This window comes from Psammomys obesus, unplaced genomic scaffold, assembly GCF_907164565.1.
Source record: "Psammomys obesus unplaced genomic scaffold, mPsaObe1.curated_primary_1811, whole genome shotgun sequence".
Lineage (NCBI taxonomy): Eukaryota > Metazoa > Chordata > Mammalia > Rodentia > Muridae > Psammomys > Psammomys obesus.
Window position 1 is genome coordinate 27,184,701 of NW_026596117.1, and position 15,469 is coordinate 27,200,169.

Below are 15,469 nucleotides of genomic sequence, written 5' to 3' on the forward strand. Positions count from 1 at the left end.
TTATTATTATTATTATTATTATTATTATTATTATTATTATTATTATTATTCATGGTTTCACTGCCTTCTCTAGTCTCTCTCGTTTTTTTCCAGCCTTGGAAGAAGTGAGGACTTAGTGACCAGGTTCAGATCACCACTCCCGCAGTTCTGAACCAAGAAATCTTCCTAGACCTCATTTCTGGTGGAGCACACCGAGCTCCGCAGCAGGAGCAACCCCTCACTGTGTGACCACTGTTCTGAGGAACAGGGTTCCTGGAGCATCTTAGCCCCTACCTGCAGACCCACGCTCCTGGTTGTATTTTAAGAAGTTAAGAAGCTCATTCACTTATTCTTTTTTTTAAAGATTTATTTTAGGTGTGTGTGTATGCCTTCATGTGTGCATGTGTGTGCAGGCACATGAGTGTGGTCGCCCACAGAGACATCAGTGCCCCTTGATCTGGAGTGACAGGCAGTGATGCTGAGAACAGAACTTAAGTCCTCTGCAAGAGCAGTATGAGTTCTTAACCACTGAGCTTTCTCTCCAACCCCAATTCTTTTTCTTTTCTTTTCTTTTCTTTTCTTTTCTTTTCTTTTCTTTTCTTTTCTCTTCTTATCTGTATCAACAAATAAAAGAGACTTTTCCTGCATTTGAACTAAGGTTTTGTTTGATCTATTGTTAAGAGAAGGAATCGGAGGTGGGACAGAGAGTGGCAAATACCAAACCCTCTTAGACAACTAGACAACGTACTGTGAAATTTTCTCCAAAAACAGCAGAGCTTGTAAAAACCCACCTTATGCTCACCAACAACCCCGCCGACTAGACATAACTTTATCAGTGATGTTCCTCTCGGGAAAGGTAATGTATTGGCAGACAGAGCATCTGACGTGTTCCCATAGCTACACTAAGGGCACCGAACAGCCAAGGAGCTATAGAAGAGAGGCTTCCTTAAAACAGTGGAGCATGAACCTGCCTTTAAAAGGGTCTTGATTACAGGGAGATCAAACCTTGCAAGAAGTATGAATAAGTCTTCCCTGGGGGAGGATCCATGATTTCTGGCTGTACATAGAACATATGTTGGACCATTGGAGGCTAGAGTGAAATCGGTGTGTATGTGGCTCTGGGCAAGCCAGCTAGCATCTTCTCTTGAGAGTATCTGTCAGATACACTGGGATAGGTGAATGGAAATTCTTTGTAGAGGGTGACATACTGTCTGGGAATGGCTGATTAGCAATGCAAAGCGGCGGTGCGTTATCACAGAAGCCTAGCACTTTTCACTTGGAGTAACCCAAGGATAACCTAGCCCTAGGCCTTTAACCAGTGGAACCAGCCCAGGATGGTTGTTAGTTGCACTTTAGCAACTAGAATCAGTTTCTAAATCACAGGGCCCACTGAGCCCTGCCACTAGCTGGATTTCCATTTCCCCATCTGTTCCTTCCGCCTGTCATAGTCAAGGGCACTCAGTCTGCCCCAGTCTCACTCTTGGAACATCCCCCAGAGCCACTGGCCAGAGGGCAACTAGGGGCAAAAATTTAGACTCCCAGTGTCATACTTGAGAATTACATTCAGTCTCGCAAATATTTAAGCAAGGATGTGAGGGCAGACTGCCAGGCAGTACAATACAGAACAAATGTCTCCTTGTACTCTGTCGTAAGTAGACTGTAGTTCTATATGGACGGAAAGCCATAAAGTGTCTACAACAAAAATATGACAATAATTTGCTACCACTGTGACTGTTTCTTTAATGGGTCTATTCTTGTGACATGCCTGAAAATCCTGAGAAAGAGCCACAAAGGGCCATGTGGGATTGTTCTAAATAGGCCTAGAAGACTTGTGGGCCCTGCCTGAACTCTCGTTAGATTATTCCATCACTCATACGTTTGAAAACAGAAGAAAGAAAGCATTCTTTACAAAGAACATGTGAAATCCCCAAAGAGATCCGGGAAAGAAATAATAATAATAAAAAAAATTCTGGCCCAAAGAGCTTAAGGAGAAAATAAATGACCTGATAGGAAAACGTGTAAATCAAGACATGAGTGTTGGGAAACAAAAGCTTTTTGTTTGGTCACTAGCAAATCGGGACAGTCTCTGGTCCACTTGGGGCAGTGTAGCTGTGAAGTCCCTGCCAGCTGAGGATTATGGAAGTCACGTGTGTTGGTTCTTCCCCCAATGGAGACAGAATACCTGATGCCCATTGAAGGAAGAACAACACATCGGAGAAAGAGCCAACCTTTGGAAGTACTTAGGCATTATGATTATAAAACAACTAGACAACTGTGTGCTTGGAGGCACAAATGTTCTTACTTACAGTTTAGTTAAGAGAAACTAGGGCACAAAGCAGTGTTGCTACCAGTCAACACTAGCCCTGTTGGAAATAGCCTAGAGTACATTTAGAGTCCTAAGTCTGATCACAAGTTGGTGGTGAACACAGCGTGCCACCTGGGTGCTCAGGCAGGAAGGAGAGCTTGGCATCTTGAGAGATCAGCACACCCCAAAGTTTACAAGTTTCTGGTTGTAGAAGGTGACTCTCCCACAGATGTGTGTTCATACGCTTTAGTAAACTAGAAAAGTTAAATTATTCTCATTTGTTGAACTGTTCAGATGCTTGAACATGCTCTATGATCAGAGACTCCATGAAGAGCCTAGCTGCGGGCTGGTGACGTATGACCCGAGAACCATGAGGCAGTTCTTATTCTTAGGGGCCAGTGTGCAAAACACAACACTTTGGCTCACACTTCAACGCGTGCCGATCACAAACTGGATTAGAAGCTCAGCATTGCCACAAAACAAATGTTTATATCTTTTTCTACTAAGATTCCCTCATCCAGTCCCTGCCTTTGCTGGATCCTTCTCTACCACACAGTCCGGTGCCCTTCTGAGCCTTTTGCCTTTCGGGATTTCTGAAAAGCGCATTTATAAATGGTGCTTACAGAAAGACCTGCAGAGGAGTGAAATGACTGCTTCCCAAAGCCAGATGGGAACACCAAGGAGACGGCAGTGCTGCACGGCACGGAAGTCCTGAAAAAATACATGTGCCAGTGTTCAGACCCTTCTTGAACATGGCCAGAGGGGATTTGTACCGGACTTGGGAAGTATCAGAACCAGTCTCTGCCCATCCACACAGCAGCCCTCGCTTTGCTGTGGTAAAGGCTGCCAGGCCCTGCGGCATCATTTACCCTTGGGCCACGAGTCCTTGTGAGCCCTGGGAAATGTTGGACTCCCCCGTGTCCTTCATCAGCTTCTCTTTGTCAGCGTTCTCAGCATGGAGATGAAGGGCCAACCGAAGGGTCTCTGTGAGACCAGGGCATCGTGGAATCAGGAGGAGACAGCCTAGAGCAAGGTCAAGTCATGTCTAATCCCAGAAATGTCTCCTCGAGAGTGTTCAGGCTGTGTGTCCTGTGGCCTTGGCAGTGCCAGTGGGCTGCCTGGATGAGAAATAAGATCCACAGGCCACACAACTACTGCACAGAAACCATATCATGTTTTTTAAACCAGGCAGACTAATGAGCAGCAAACCAGAAATGGCATTCTTTCCTTCAATGGTGTAGAAAACCACACAGAAGCCTCCCATGCCAATCAAGTTTCCATGGCTGTACCAATGCTATCTCAAGGTGATGTCAAGGCTCATGTTCTCACTAAAGTGGGTATTTTTCTTTTAAAAAATAAATTGATTTATTGCTTTTAATAAGCTAGGTAGCATCACCCTATTGTAAAAGAGAATCTAAAGTTTTGAGTCCAAAACCTCATGTGCCTTCCTTGACTGTCAGTGAAATGGGAATAGTAATTTCCATCTTGGGTACCACTAGGCTGGGATGCAAGGCCCTTTGCTTATTATCTTGGTCAAAATGTTTGTGTTTGCCAATAGATGGGCCAGTCCTCCCAACAGAAAGCACATGGGCTCTTGTATATCCAAAATGCACATCAATGTAATGCCTTCTGCTCTTCTATGGCTTTGAAGAAAAGGGAATCGCAAATAATATTTGAAATGTTTTGACCAGTCTCTGCCCTCTGACTCCATTACCTGAGATGATAGAGAAAGTTTGTGGAAGAACCCTGTCCACAGCAGCCTTCCACACTGGTTCCAGATGACTGATGCTTCTTATTCACGCCTTCCTGCCAGGTCGGTGGCCACACCATGCTGCCCATCCGCTGGATGCCCCCAGAGAGCATCATGTATAGGAAGTTCACCACCGAGAGTGACGTCTGGAGCCTGGGAGTTGTGTTGTGGGAGATCTTCACCTATGGCAAGCAACCCTGGTATCAGCTATCAAACAATGAGGTGAGCAATGGTTTGGGAGAGACTCCACCCCCCAACACACGCACGCATGCACGCATGCGCGCGCACACACACACCACCACCACCACCACCACCACCACCACCAGAGCTGAAATTTTAGGTGCAGCCATGGTCTGAGGGCTCTTGAGCTGGGAACCAGAACGTGGTCATATGTGGTTTTGCTTGAGTCAGCAGCTCTTCCCAGAGAGCCTGCTGTGTATCTGAATTCCACAGCCTCCTTTTAATAATTCTGGGGAAAGAGGCAAGGTGTTTGCCTTGCTCCCTCTAATGACAGGGCTGAGGAATGATTTTATAGCTCATCCAACAAATTAAGAGCAGCCTTAGCCATCAATCCATGCCCCTCCGTCTGGCAAGGGTCCCTGCACTGTTCCAGAAAAGTCACAACATACTCCCCTTTTTCAGATTTTTCTAGAACATTAACTCCTGGTGAAAGTCTCAAGCATTTGTTTGCCTATTCCAATTCCTTTGCCAAGCATTGTTTCATGTTGAAATCCGTGGGAACTGGTTTCAAGAACCCCCCAGAGACCAAAATTTAGAACACTCAAATTCCAAACACAGAATAATGTAGTGTTTGCAAGTGACCTGGGCATCTCTTTTGGGGTGGCTCATCTCCAACTTACCTACAGCAACAGAACACACACACACAGACAAACAGCACTCACGAAGTATGTTCAGGGAGCGAAGACAAGAATAAAGGTCTGCCTGCGCTCAGTACAGATGTCATCTCCCATATATTCTCAATCTGCTGATGTTTGGGCGCAAGCTGGAAACCCGAGGATGCAGAGAGCCGGCAGCATGTCTGTATCGAGGCACAGCTCTTCGACCGGGCGTCTCCTGTCTCTGTCACATCCTTGACTGTCTTTTAATTCAGCTCTGATACCCAGGACTCCCAGTAACATCTGCTGTGACAAGGTCCCTGTCAGTCAGACCTTACACAAAACCAATTTAGGGTCTATCCCCAGCTGGTGAAACCTGAAACATGGCAGTTTCTATGTGGAATTTGGAGAATCTTTTATCAGTTTTGTGAAATAACGGTGGCCCTCTTCCTTGTGAGAAAACAAGGAGAGGGCTTCCTTTGAGGCCAAGGCAAGAAGACCATGAGTTCAAGGCCAGCCTGGGCTACATAGCAAGACCATAACTAAACAACCCCCTCCCCCATCTCTCTCGATGGAAATCTGTGAGGGGAAGATTGGTGTGAGGATTCAGAGAAAAGCTGTGTGCCAGCACTACCACACAGGTACACTGGAAGAGCGAATTCTGAACTCTGCAGCACTGTCCTGTGACTGCAGAGTGTTTAAGTTTATCTTTTCATTGAAGAACTACAAAAGAAACATTTTAAAAGACCAAAACTTCAACTGGTAACTGGTTGGTAACCTGTCAGGAGGAGCTGATAGAGCCTCATAGTGGAGTAACATTCACTCCTTGTAACAAAGCTGGCATTTTATGAAAAGTTGGAAGACAGGGGGAAGAAGGTTCCCAGCACAGAGACCTGGTAAATGGTTAGAGAGATGCGTGCGTTAATTGTCCTGATTGAATCAGGGCACACTGTATGTGTAAAAGCACAAATGATCATGCCATCCTCTACGAGTAAGCACAGGGACTTGGCTGGACTTTTTACGAAGATGAAGGAGAGGCCCCTTCTTTGTTCCCCTGTACTGACATTCCCATGTGCCTGGCTCACCCTGTGTCTGGTCTCCCTCCAGGTGATAGAGTGCATCACCCAGGGCCGGGTCCTGCAGCGGCCGCGCACTTGCCCCCAGGAGGTGTACGAGCTGATGCTGGGGTGCTGGCAGCGGGAGCCACACATGAGAAAGAGCATCAAAGGCATCCACACCCTCCTTCAGAACTTGGCCAAGGCATCTCCTGTCTACCTGGACATCCTCGGCTAGGGCCTTTCTCCCCACACCGTCCCTCCCAACACATTCCTCAGACTGGCCGACAGGATGAACCTCTTAACTGCCGCTGATGTCGTGACCTCGCTGTCCTGAGCTCTGACAGTATTCACAGGACAAGGAGCGGCTTCAGGGGAGCAGCGTACACTTCTCCATCCACCGACAGTATTAACTCGCTTTTGGCATTGTCTTTCTCTCTTCTCATCTCCTTTGGTTTGTTTCTTTCTTCAGCCCTTTCTCCTTTTATTTTCGGTCTTCCCCTGCTTCACGGTCCTCAGCCTCTCTCCTTGATCAGTCTGGCTTCTGTGTTCCTGTTACCTGTACATAGACAAAGGCCTTAACAAACGTAATTTGTTATATCAGCAGACACTCCAGTTTGCCCACCACAACTAACAATGCCTTGTTGTATTCCTGCCTTTGATGTGGATGAAAAAAAGGGAAATCAAACATCAGACTTAAACCGTCACTTCTGATGTACAGACACGGGGCTTCTGTGGATTCACTTCTATCTATTTCTTTGTTTGTTTATTTACTTATTTATTTATTTATTTATTTATTTATTTATACTCTTCTGATTCTTTTCTGATGGCTTTAGCCTGTGTATGAGAAGGTAAAGTTGTGTACAATTTGGGAAAACTTTATCTGCAGGAAATGAAAACCAGAGAGAGAAGCTTTGCCATAAACCATGGCATGAGAGAACCGGAGACAAGCAATGGGATGAGCTGGGGTCAGTCCTGCTTAGGAAAATTCAGAAACCTCTGGCTTGGAGGAACGCATCCGGCACAGTCCCTGAGGACCTTTCTGAGGAGGAAAGACGATGTTGAACTCTGCATCACAGACAGAGTTTCCAGTCACAGACAGTGGCGCACAATGGAAAAGAAAGATGGCTTCCATGGGACCCAGACAAACACATCATACATTCAGACACTGTGGCCGGGCATAGAGTTGATGTGTTTCTCAAGTGTTATCTACCAAACTTTTGTCAAGTTCAATTGAAAAGAGGTAGATTTCGTGCTCAGATATTATTTCAGGGTCAGCTGGGAAAATCTGAGTCCTTGATAATGACAGAAGACATTCTCAGTTTGGAGGCAAGTTTCTCCTACCTTGAACTTTTTCGACAGCAATTCCCTCCAGCCCCAACCCTCCACTCTCACCTGTCTTTCAACTGTGCAAACAAAATTGTGCATGGTCTTTGTCAATCAATACCTATGTGCAGAAACTACTGTTCCAGCTGTGGTAGGTCCTGTAGATGCATAAAAAGTCTAACTTATGCAACTTAGGGAATGTAACCAGATCAATAGCTGAAAGCACTCTACAGTTGGTGATGGGTTTACTGAATAGGCGCACTGAAGCCTGGATATCTTCTTCATCCACCTCAAACCTACTGGACCGTGGGGCAGACACAATTCATCCCTGAGGAAAGGGAACGCTCTCTTGGGAGACCACCTGAGTTTACCTTCAGTGTGCACAGGGCCAAGTGTCTCACTCTGGGCTGTTTGGGAGAGCAGTTTCATTCCAATGTACTCATGGTCAGTATGCTGTTTTGTTAACAACACTCCATTAAAAAGAAGAAATTAAAAACTGACATGGTGTAGCTACAGCGGAGGCTGTGTCCAGCCGGGGCCTGGAGATGTGTTCCTGGGCTCGGTCATTGGTTTTACTAAAAGAGGGGGTAAATTTATGTAGAAATTTACAGTTCGAGTCAGTTAGACTGAGGGAGAACAGCACTTCCATTTCTCTGTCCCCCTCTGTGAGGGGAAGTTTGACACACTTGCCATCTTTGTAACACGAGCCAGCTTGGAAGGGAATGACTTAATTCACCTCAGAGTATTTTATTTGGTATTTATTTCTGAAGGTGCAAGAGCCCTGGGTAGGTTTCATGTGTGCCCATTAGTTTCTAGAGCACTGCGCTTTCTTGTATAAACTATGAAAGCCGGTTCTCAAATAAGATAAAATAAGATTTAAAAAAAAAAAAAACACTCCGTGTAAATGAACAGAGAACAGAAGGTGATCCAGTAGGACCCACTCAAGTGAGGAGTTGCATGAGGCAGATGCTATGGTCCTTTCTGCTGCACTGGCCCATGAGAGACGGGAGTTACTTGTTCCTTTTGTCCATTAAAACAACCCCCTCCAGAATACCTATAATAAAATAACGAAAGCCATATCTCTGTGACATCTACAGTCAAGTATATATCGTTAAAGGACCCACGGTACTGTCTAAACACTGTGGAGCTGCGAGGCAGCAGTAAAGCAAGGGCAGATAAGTACATGCTTTTCTAGATTCTATCAGCCATGACCTAGGAACTGGCACAGGTCTGTCAACTCCGAGTCTGACCGGTTGCGCTGGGAGAAAAAGCTGCAAGTTGCTTAGCAGAGAGCAAAAGAGATGACGCTGTAAGAGGCCACGGCTACGGAGGCTGTGCGGGTTTATGTCAAAGGTCTGTAAGGGAGACGGGAGCATTCCATCCCAGCTTTGTATTTTCCTTATCAGGAAAAAAAGGGAGAGAGAGAGAGTGAGAGAGAGAAAGAAAGAGAAATTCCTTACACTTTTGACAAGTCCCTGAAGGTCTTAAAATGAAAGTGTCTATGCAAGTGCAAAATTTTATAGTTATTCATATTGATCATTATTATTATATTATTCCCTCTGTTGTCTCAAGAATATGTGCCCATTTCAGGGCATTAAAGAGCATTTGATTCTTTTAAAGTAGTTGGATGAGCCAAGGACATCTTAAAATAATTGTCTTTATTCACCTACTCTCCCCCTTTTTTGTGGTATTTTAATTTTTAGAAAAGAAACATTCTTGTTCTAAAATGTATCCCTCCCCAAACAGAATGAAAATGGTGGTAGCAAGCAACCCAAAATCTCTATCGTGAACCCAGTCTCACATCCATTCCATTTCTTAACTGCTTGATGGTTTCTGAGCACTTTTTGCATGTTGTTGGCAAATTATTCACACTTCTTTTGCGAGGGAGTGGAGACTCAGAAGCTCAGGGGGCAAAGCACGGGCTTCACCCACGTCGGCCCACTCAGACATGCAAGCAAACAAACAAGACACGCGGGAAAGAAGGCACGTTAGCATGTCTGTAGGGCCAGCTGGGCACTAGAACAGAAGGAAACATGCAGGGCAGCAGATGAAATGTTACATCAAGTGCTTCTGGCGTCTGCTGAGTCCTGCGCCGATGTTGCAATCGGCCTCATGTCGAGAACGCTTCCAACACTGCTACCAAGGGTAGCACTCATGCGCACATGCTCACATCAGCTCCGCGTGTGGTGTTTTCATGTACTTATATACATATATATACTATATGTTATAAACACTTGATTTATACATATACAAATGCACATATGTAGTGTGTTTGTGTGTTTATGTATAAACATATAGGCACATGGTAATAGAATAATTATAGGTAGGGTGCAATATGAATAATTTGCTTAAAAACTGCTAAATAACCAAAACTTTCCAGCGTCATGTGGCAGTTCGTATTTCCATCCTCCATGTGGGTAAGGGCTGCACCAGGCACTCTGTGCCATCTTTGGGTGAAAGATGTGCTGGAGGTCATATGTTCCCTGAAACTGACTGAAAGCCATCGTCTATACTGAGTCTGTTCTCCGGCTCTCTGCAAAGGAAAGCTGCAGACAAATGGTCTCCTTATGTACAAGTCCTGGGGAGGAGATTTTGAGTTTTTATTTGCACATTTGTGCTGTGCCCGCCTTTCCTGCTCTAATCCCTTTACACTGGGCTCAGAGACTGAGCATTTCTAGATGCAAACTGCACTGTTGTTGGGAGACAAGTGTCTTGAAGGCTGATGAGAAAACATCCAAGAATCCATAGCAAGATGGGCAGCTTGAAGTCGTCCTTCATCCACATGGCAAGCAAGAGCCATGGTGTGGACAGGGCAGTGGGGTCCCTGGTTAAGGGCAGACTTGTCTTAAGCCTCTCTGTTGGCAAATGGGACTACCAGCAACACCTGGCATTGTCATGTCTGATTGCTAAAATGGCAGCGCAGACACACGTACCCTCACTGCTCTGCTTCCCCGTTCCTTATCCCCTATTAGAGGGCTTCTAGTTCCAAACTTGACCTTAGGTTTGGCCCTGTATCACGGATAAAGGAAATCTCATGAGAGGAATGGCTAATGACCCAAATCCCCAGATGTCCAAGTTTGCAGTCAAAGCCAGTTCTTCACAATGTATAACTGGAATGTAGAGAGAGACTCAGGTTGTGTTAGCTTGCACATGAATTTCAAACGTTATTGTAAAGAACTGGGATGGGAGGGGTTTGTAGCTAAAACGGTAATAGTGCAGGAAGGCATATTTTCTAGTTGTCAGGGCTGGAATCAATCGCTGCTGCTAAAGTCCACATCTTGACTATTCTTAGCTGCTGCAGTCTGCTCTTCTTTCTCCTTGACTTTATTTATTTGTGTATTTATTTTGGTCAATTCATCACAAACATGAAGCAAAAAAATTTACATATATGTAAATGTGTTGCAAGTGAAACACTGTGAATCTCACAACCACCTCCAAGCAACTATGCTGCCATCTTGACGTGCGTCTCAGGAGATAAGATGGAAAAGATGGGAACGTCATTTTGCAGCCTATGCGTTCTGGGCCAGGTCCATGTTTATTTTTTTTTTCTTCGGTCTGTGAGTTAATAAAGTGATCCTGAGTGGAGGTTGACAGAATGGTCAACACGTTAGGTGAAGTATTATAAGCTCCTCATAACTACATGTTTGAACAGGAAGGAAAGACGTGGAAGACGGAGAAACAAAATGATGTAGAGGGCTCTATCTTATAGCTCAGATAGCTAACTGTTGCTTAAAATCTATACAACAGCTGGAAATATTTTCAATACAAGGTATTTGAATTAAATGTGAATTTTAAATATGTACTCCCTTAAGGAATGAACATATTCTGGTGAAATATTTCTCCCCAAGTTCCTTACAGATCTTCCTAGAGGTGTGGATGCCTGCATTTGCTTCAGCATCCGACAGATGTTTGTATATACCCGGGCCATACACACACTCATTTCAACGTCTCTCTGCAGATGTGTTTCCCCCCCTCAACAGTGACCTGGTATTTAGAACTCTATCTTTTCAGTTGGTTTATTTCCTTTTTAATGTGACGTCTCTGTGCCGATTCTTACCGGTTCTTACTTGTTTTTTGCAATCTGTTTTGAGGTCCAGTGCTTTTTACTGAGACTCGCTGCATCTTGGCTGATTTCAAAGTGACACCTGAATACAGTGTTTAAAAAAAAAAAGTTTGTTTGTAAATCATGTGACCAGCTTCTCTCAACCTGACATGGAATGTCTCTTGTACTACAGTGTATTTAATAAAAACGATGTCTTACAATAAATAACATCCTCCACAAGAGGGGCTAGAAGTGGCAATGATTACCTTTAAAGTTGTATAGGGCATTGGCGAGGTAGGGCACGCTTTTTAAAGGCGTGTGTCTTCAGAGAAGGACCCGGACTTGCCTTCGGTGTTCATTGATTGTCAGTGAGAGCAAGTGGCCTCTGAGAGGGAGATGCTGTCTGATCTCATAGACCTGAACTTTTAACTGTCATTGCATACCCAGAATGCTGTTGCCCAGTGTGTCCTATGATGCTACCTAACAGTTACAAACTGGTGGTTTCTAAAAGAGTTGGTACTGTCTTCTGTGTGTCGCAGCAGCCTAGGGTTGAGGTGTCCCTGGGAAGCCGGGTGACCCCGCAGGGAAAGTGTTTCCCAGGTATCCTTAGTCGCTCTGCGAAGCATCAAAGCATTGCAAGGCTCTGCTGGCAAGGCTCCTGAAGATGTGGATGCCCCAGACTGCTCACCCTTAGATGTCGCCTCCTGCATTCCTCTCCTCAGTGGGGAGGGTGCGCATTTCTTCAGGTTAACAAAACATGGCCAAATTAAAACTTGGCAAGTTCAGAGCTGCGCACGGTTCAAACTTTCAAACAGGATTGTGTATCTCACTCAAGGGAAGAGTATTAAGGAAGAAAATTTAATCACCAGTACCTTGATCAGCCACAATATAATGGAGAAGTCCTAACTATGCTATACCACATTTCATATCTCTGTCATTGCTACAGTTACGACGATACCCATGAAAACGTGAAACCTGATGCCATGGGTTCTAGGATCCTGACTTTTCTGTATATCCCATCTAGCCTTTCTTCTCCCCAGTACCCCTCTCATCATCCCTAAGATGCCTGACTTCTTCAGCATGGACACCACTGCTGAAGTACTGCTGCTTTATTAAATCAGGCGCGCTGGTTTTCTGTGTGAGTTAGCTGTGTGAAAGAAGGGTCGCCAGGTACAGTTTCAGCTATATGATTAGTTTACCATGGCTACAACAAATAAGCTACTTTATGATAACACAAGTTTATTTACTCAGCGTTAGGAGCCAGGCTCTGCTGGTGAAAGGGTTGGCAAGGGTGTACTTCCTGCAAAGCTTCATGGGAGAATCTGTTCCTCACCATTCCAGACTTTGGCTGCTTCTGATGCTCACTGGCCACATCACACCAGATTCTAACTCCCTGGAAGAGTCCATCTTCTTGTTCATGTGTCTCTTTTGCTGGGTTCTGATTCCATAAGCACATACAGGTCTGCACTGAAGGCTTGTCCAGGTCATTGTCAGTCAGCTTTCTGTCACTGTGACAAGGTATCTTAGATAATCAACAAAGAAAGGTTTATTTTCCCTTAAGATTTCAGTTCATGGTCTCATGGTTGTGGTGCTTTGAACTTATGGTGACAGGAGAATATGGCAAAAGATTTCTGCTTTCCTCAGGGTAGCCAAATAGGGAGGGAAAAGAAGGCAGAGAAAGACAGAGGGAAAAAAAGAAAAGAAGGAGGAGGAAGAAAAAGAGGAGGAGGAGAAAGAAGCCACTTGGGATTTATATCTCCTACCAGGGCATAATATACCACCAGTGAATCTAATTTTCTTATTAACTTAATTTTTTAATTTTTCTTTATTATTATTGTTTATTACAATTTATTCACTTTTTTCCTGACTGTAATTCTCTCCCTCATCCCCTCCCAGTCCCACCCTCCCTCCTTCTTCCCCCACCCCATATCCCTTTCCTAGCCCACTGATAGGGGAGGTCAGGAGTTCCACAAGGAGACCAACAGAGCCAAAAAAAAATCTGGGCTCAAGGGGGCCTGCAGAAACTGATGAATCAACCAAGGAGCATGCATGGAGAGGACCTAGATCCCCTGCTCAGATGTAGCCCATAGGCAGCTCAGTCTCCGTGTGGGTTCCCTAGTAAGGGGAGCAGGGTCTGTCTCTGACATGGACTCAGTTGCTGATTCTTTGATCACCTCCCTCTGATGAGGTGGTTTAACTAGGCCACAGAGAAAGAGGATCCCAACAGTCCTGATGAGACCCGATAGGCTAGGGTCAGACAGTAGGGGAGGAATCTAACTTTCTTACGCTGACCCCACCTCCTGAAAATTCCACTGCTCTGTTGGCATCATGGTCCAGAAATCAAGTCTTCAACACACAGCACTGTAATATCCAGCTCACACAATGCTTCCATCCTTCCTACAAGCTAAGGTGTTGGCCTACAGGCAGAATATCCAGCCGAGAATTTTAAACCAGCCAAGAAGATGAGTTGTAAGAAACTGACCATGAATTATATGCTTACTATATACACCAGGAAGGCCTTGTGTTCTCACAGCTTCAGACAACAGACAGAGATGTTGTGGCTGGCTAGGATAAGGAAGCCTTTTGCCAGAACCAGCAATGTTAACTGAGAGTTCACCATATGGTCTCTGGGGCCCTCAAAGCCTGGAGAGAAATAGTTTAATGCCCTAAGTCTGTAGGGATGGGCTTTTTAGCAGGTGAAGCCAAGGGCTGGGGTTAAAAAAGACTAGAGAATTTCTGGGAAACTGTGTTCTCCCAAGACCTTGGGTCTGTAGTTGTTCACCCATCAGTTTGGTGAAGAATGAGCTTCTAGACAGAGAAAACAATCTAGTGTGGGGTCCCGGGGCAAGAGACAGGGTGATGTTAGAATGGAGATATGTAGACAGCTTTTTATATAAGATCTCTTAACTGGCTCTTTTCCATGATTAGAGCTGTGTGTGGCCCAAGGTTATTCCTCCCCTCCCCCTATCTGCAGGTGAAGGTTCATAGAGAAAGTGCTGTTCAGTGAAAATTCTTTCAAATGAGCAGGGTTTATTGTCCAGATTACATAGACCAGGAACTTATGTAGAATGCAGAGTCAAACCCGGAAGTGATGGTTTGCTTCTGCGGGGACCAGCCCTGACTCCACTCACACCAGGGCATCACAAAGAACAAGAGAGCCCAGAGAGCTTTTACCACTGGGAGCTGCAGACTGGGTGTTAGACAGCTTGTCCTACTCTTCTGCCTTCCCCTTGTAAAAATAACAGTGTCTATATAGAAGATCTATTTCTGATCTTCAGAGTCAGCCATGACACTCTAGAACAAGGAAAAACAACAAAATAACCTAATGACCTTTACACCAGTCAACAGACCTTCTCATGTGGATTTCTCCATTTCTTACACAGTTTTCTTATGTTGTTCTCTGCTAGGAGACAGGCTAGGTTTAACACACACACACACACACACACACACACACATATATGTATGTCACCCTTACAAACTGACCTTTAAAAAGACAATTAATCAGGCAACATGGCAACCTCCATAAAGACAACTATACTCTTTGTCGATTGCAGACATGAGTCTGTGGCTGTTTCCCCAGCACACAAAATAACACTTTCTTTACTTCGTTTCAGTCATGTTCCACCTGATTCCAACCCTAAAGGAGAATCCTCAACTGTAAGAGTCACTGTGGCCCCTCCTCTCCCTGGGTAACCAGTGCTCTGAAGCATCAGTGAAGCAACGAAAGAGGATAAGGGACTTTTACTGGCTGTCCATCACAATCCCCTGGGCACCTGGGCACAACCAGAAGCCCTTACCATCACTCTCCTAAAGTTGACACCTCCCCAGGGTGATTGAAGACAGTGAGTATCAGGTCCCTTATGATCAGGAACATATCTCAACATTTACCAAAACTCGGGGATCCATTCCCTGCCCTTTCCCTTTAAATAGCTGAATTATCTCCAAGAAGATGAAGTTAGATCCTTAACCTCTATAAATATATTTTAATAACTCTCAAATTTACTTGGTAGTTTGACTGAATATACAGTATCAGGTTGGGAATTTCCTTGGAATTTTTAAAGGAATGATTGGATTGACTTTGAGAGTCTAGTGTGGCTCTTCCAGCTGGGTACGGTCTATGTGATCACTTCTCTCTCTCTCTCTCTCTCTCTCTCTCTCTCTCTCTCTCTCTCTCTC

At 44.8% G+C, this 15,469-nt stretch overlaps 1 protein-coding gene across 3 annotated transcripts in view; it reads left to right on the plus strand.

Moving 5' to 3' along the window:
* Window positions 1-6,670, plus strand: part of Ntrk2 (neurotrophic receptor tyrosine kinase 2) — a 297,297-nt gene extending 290,627 nt beyond the window's left edge. For all 3 annotated transcript variants that reach the window (XM_055629282.1, XM_055629283.1, XM_055629284.1), the window contains 2 exons: window positions 4,098-4,256; window positions 5,978-6,670. In XM_055629282.1, the coding sequence (XP_055485257.1) occupies window positions 4,098-4,256; window positions 5,978-6,163 (345 nt within the window). In that variant the 3' untranslated portion in view covers window positions 6,164-6,670. The remainder of the gene's footprint in view (window positions 1-4,097; window positions 4,257-5,977) is intronic.
* The last annotated feature ends 8,799 nt before the right edge of the window (window positions 6,671-15,469 follow it).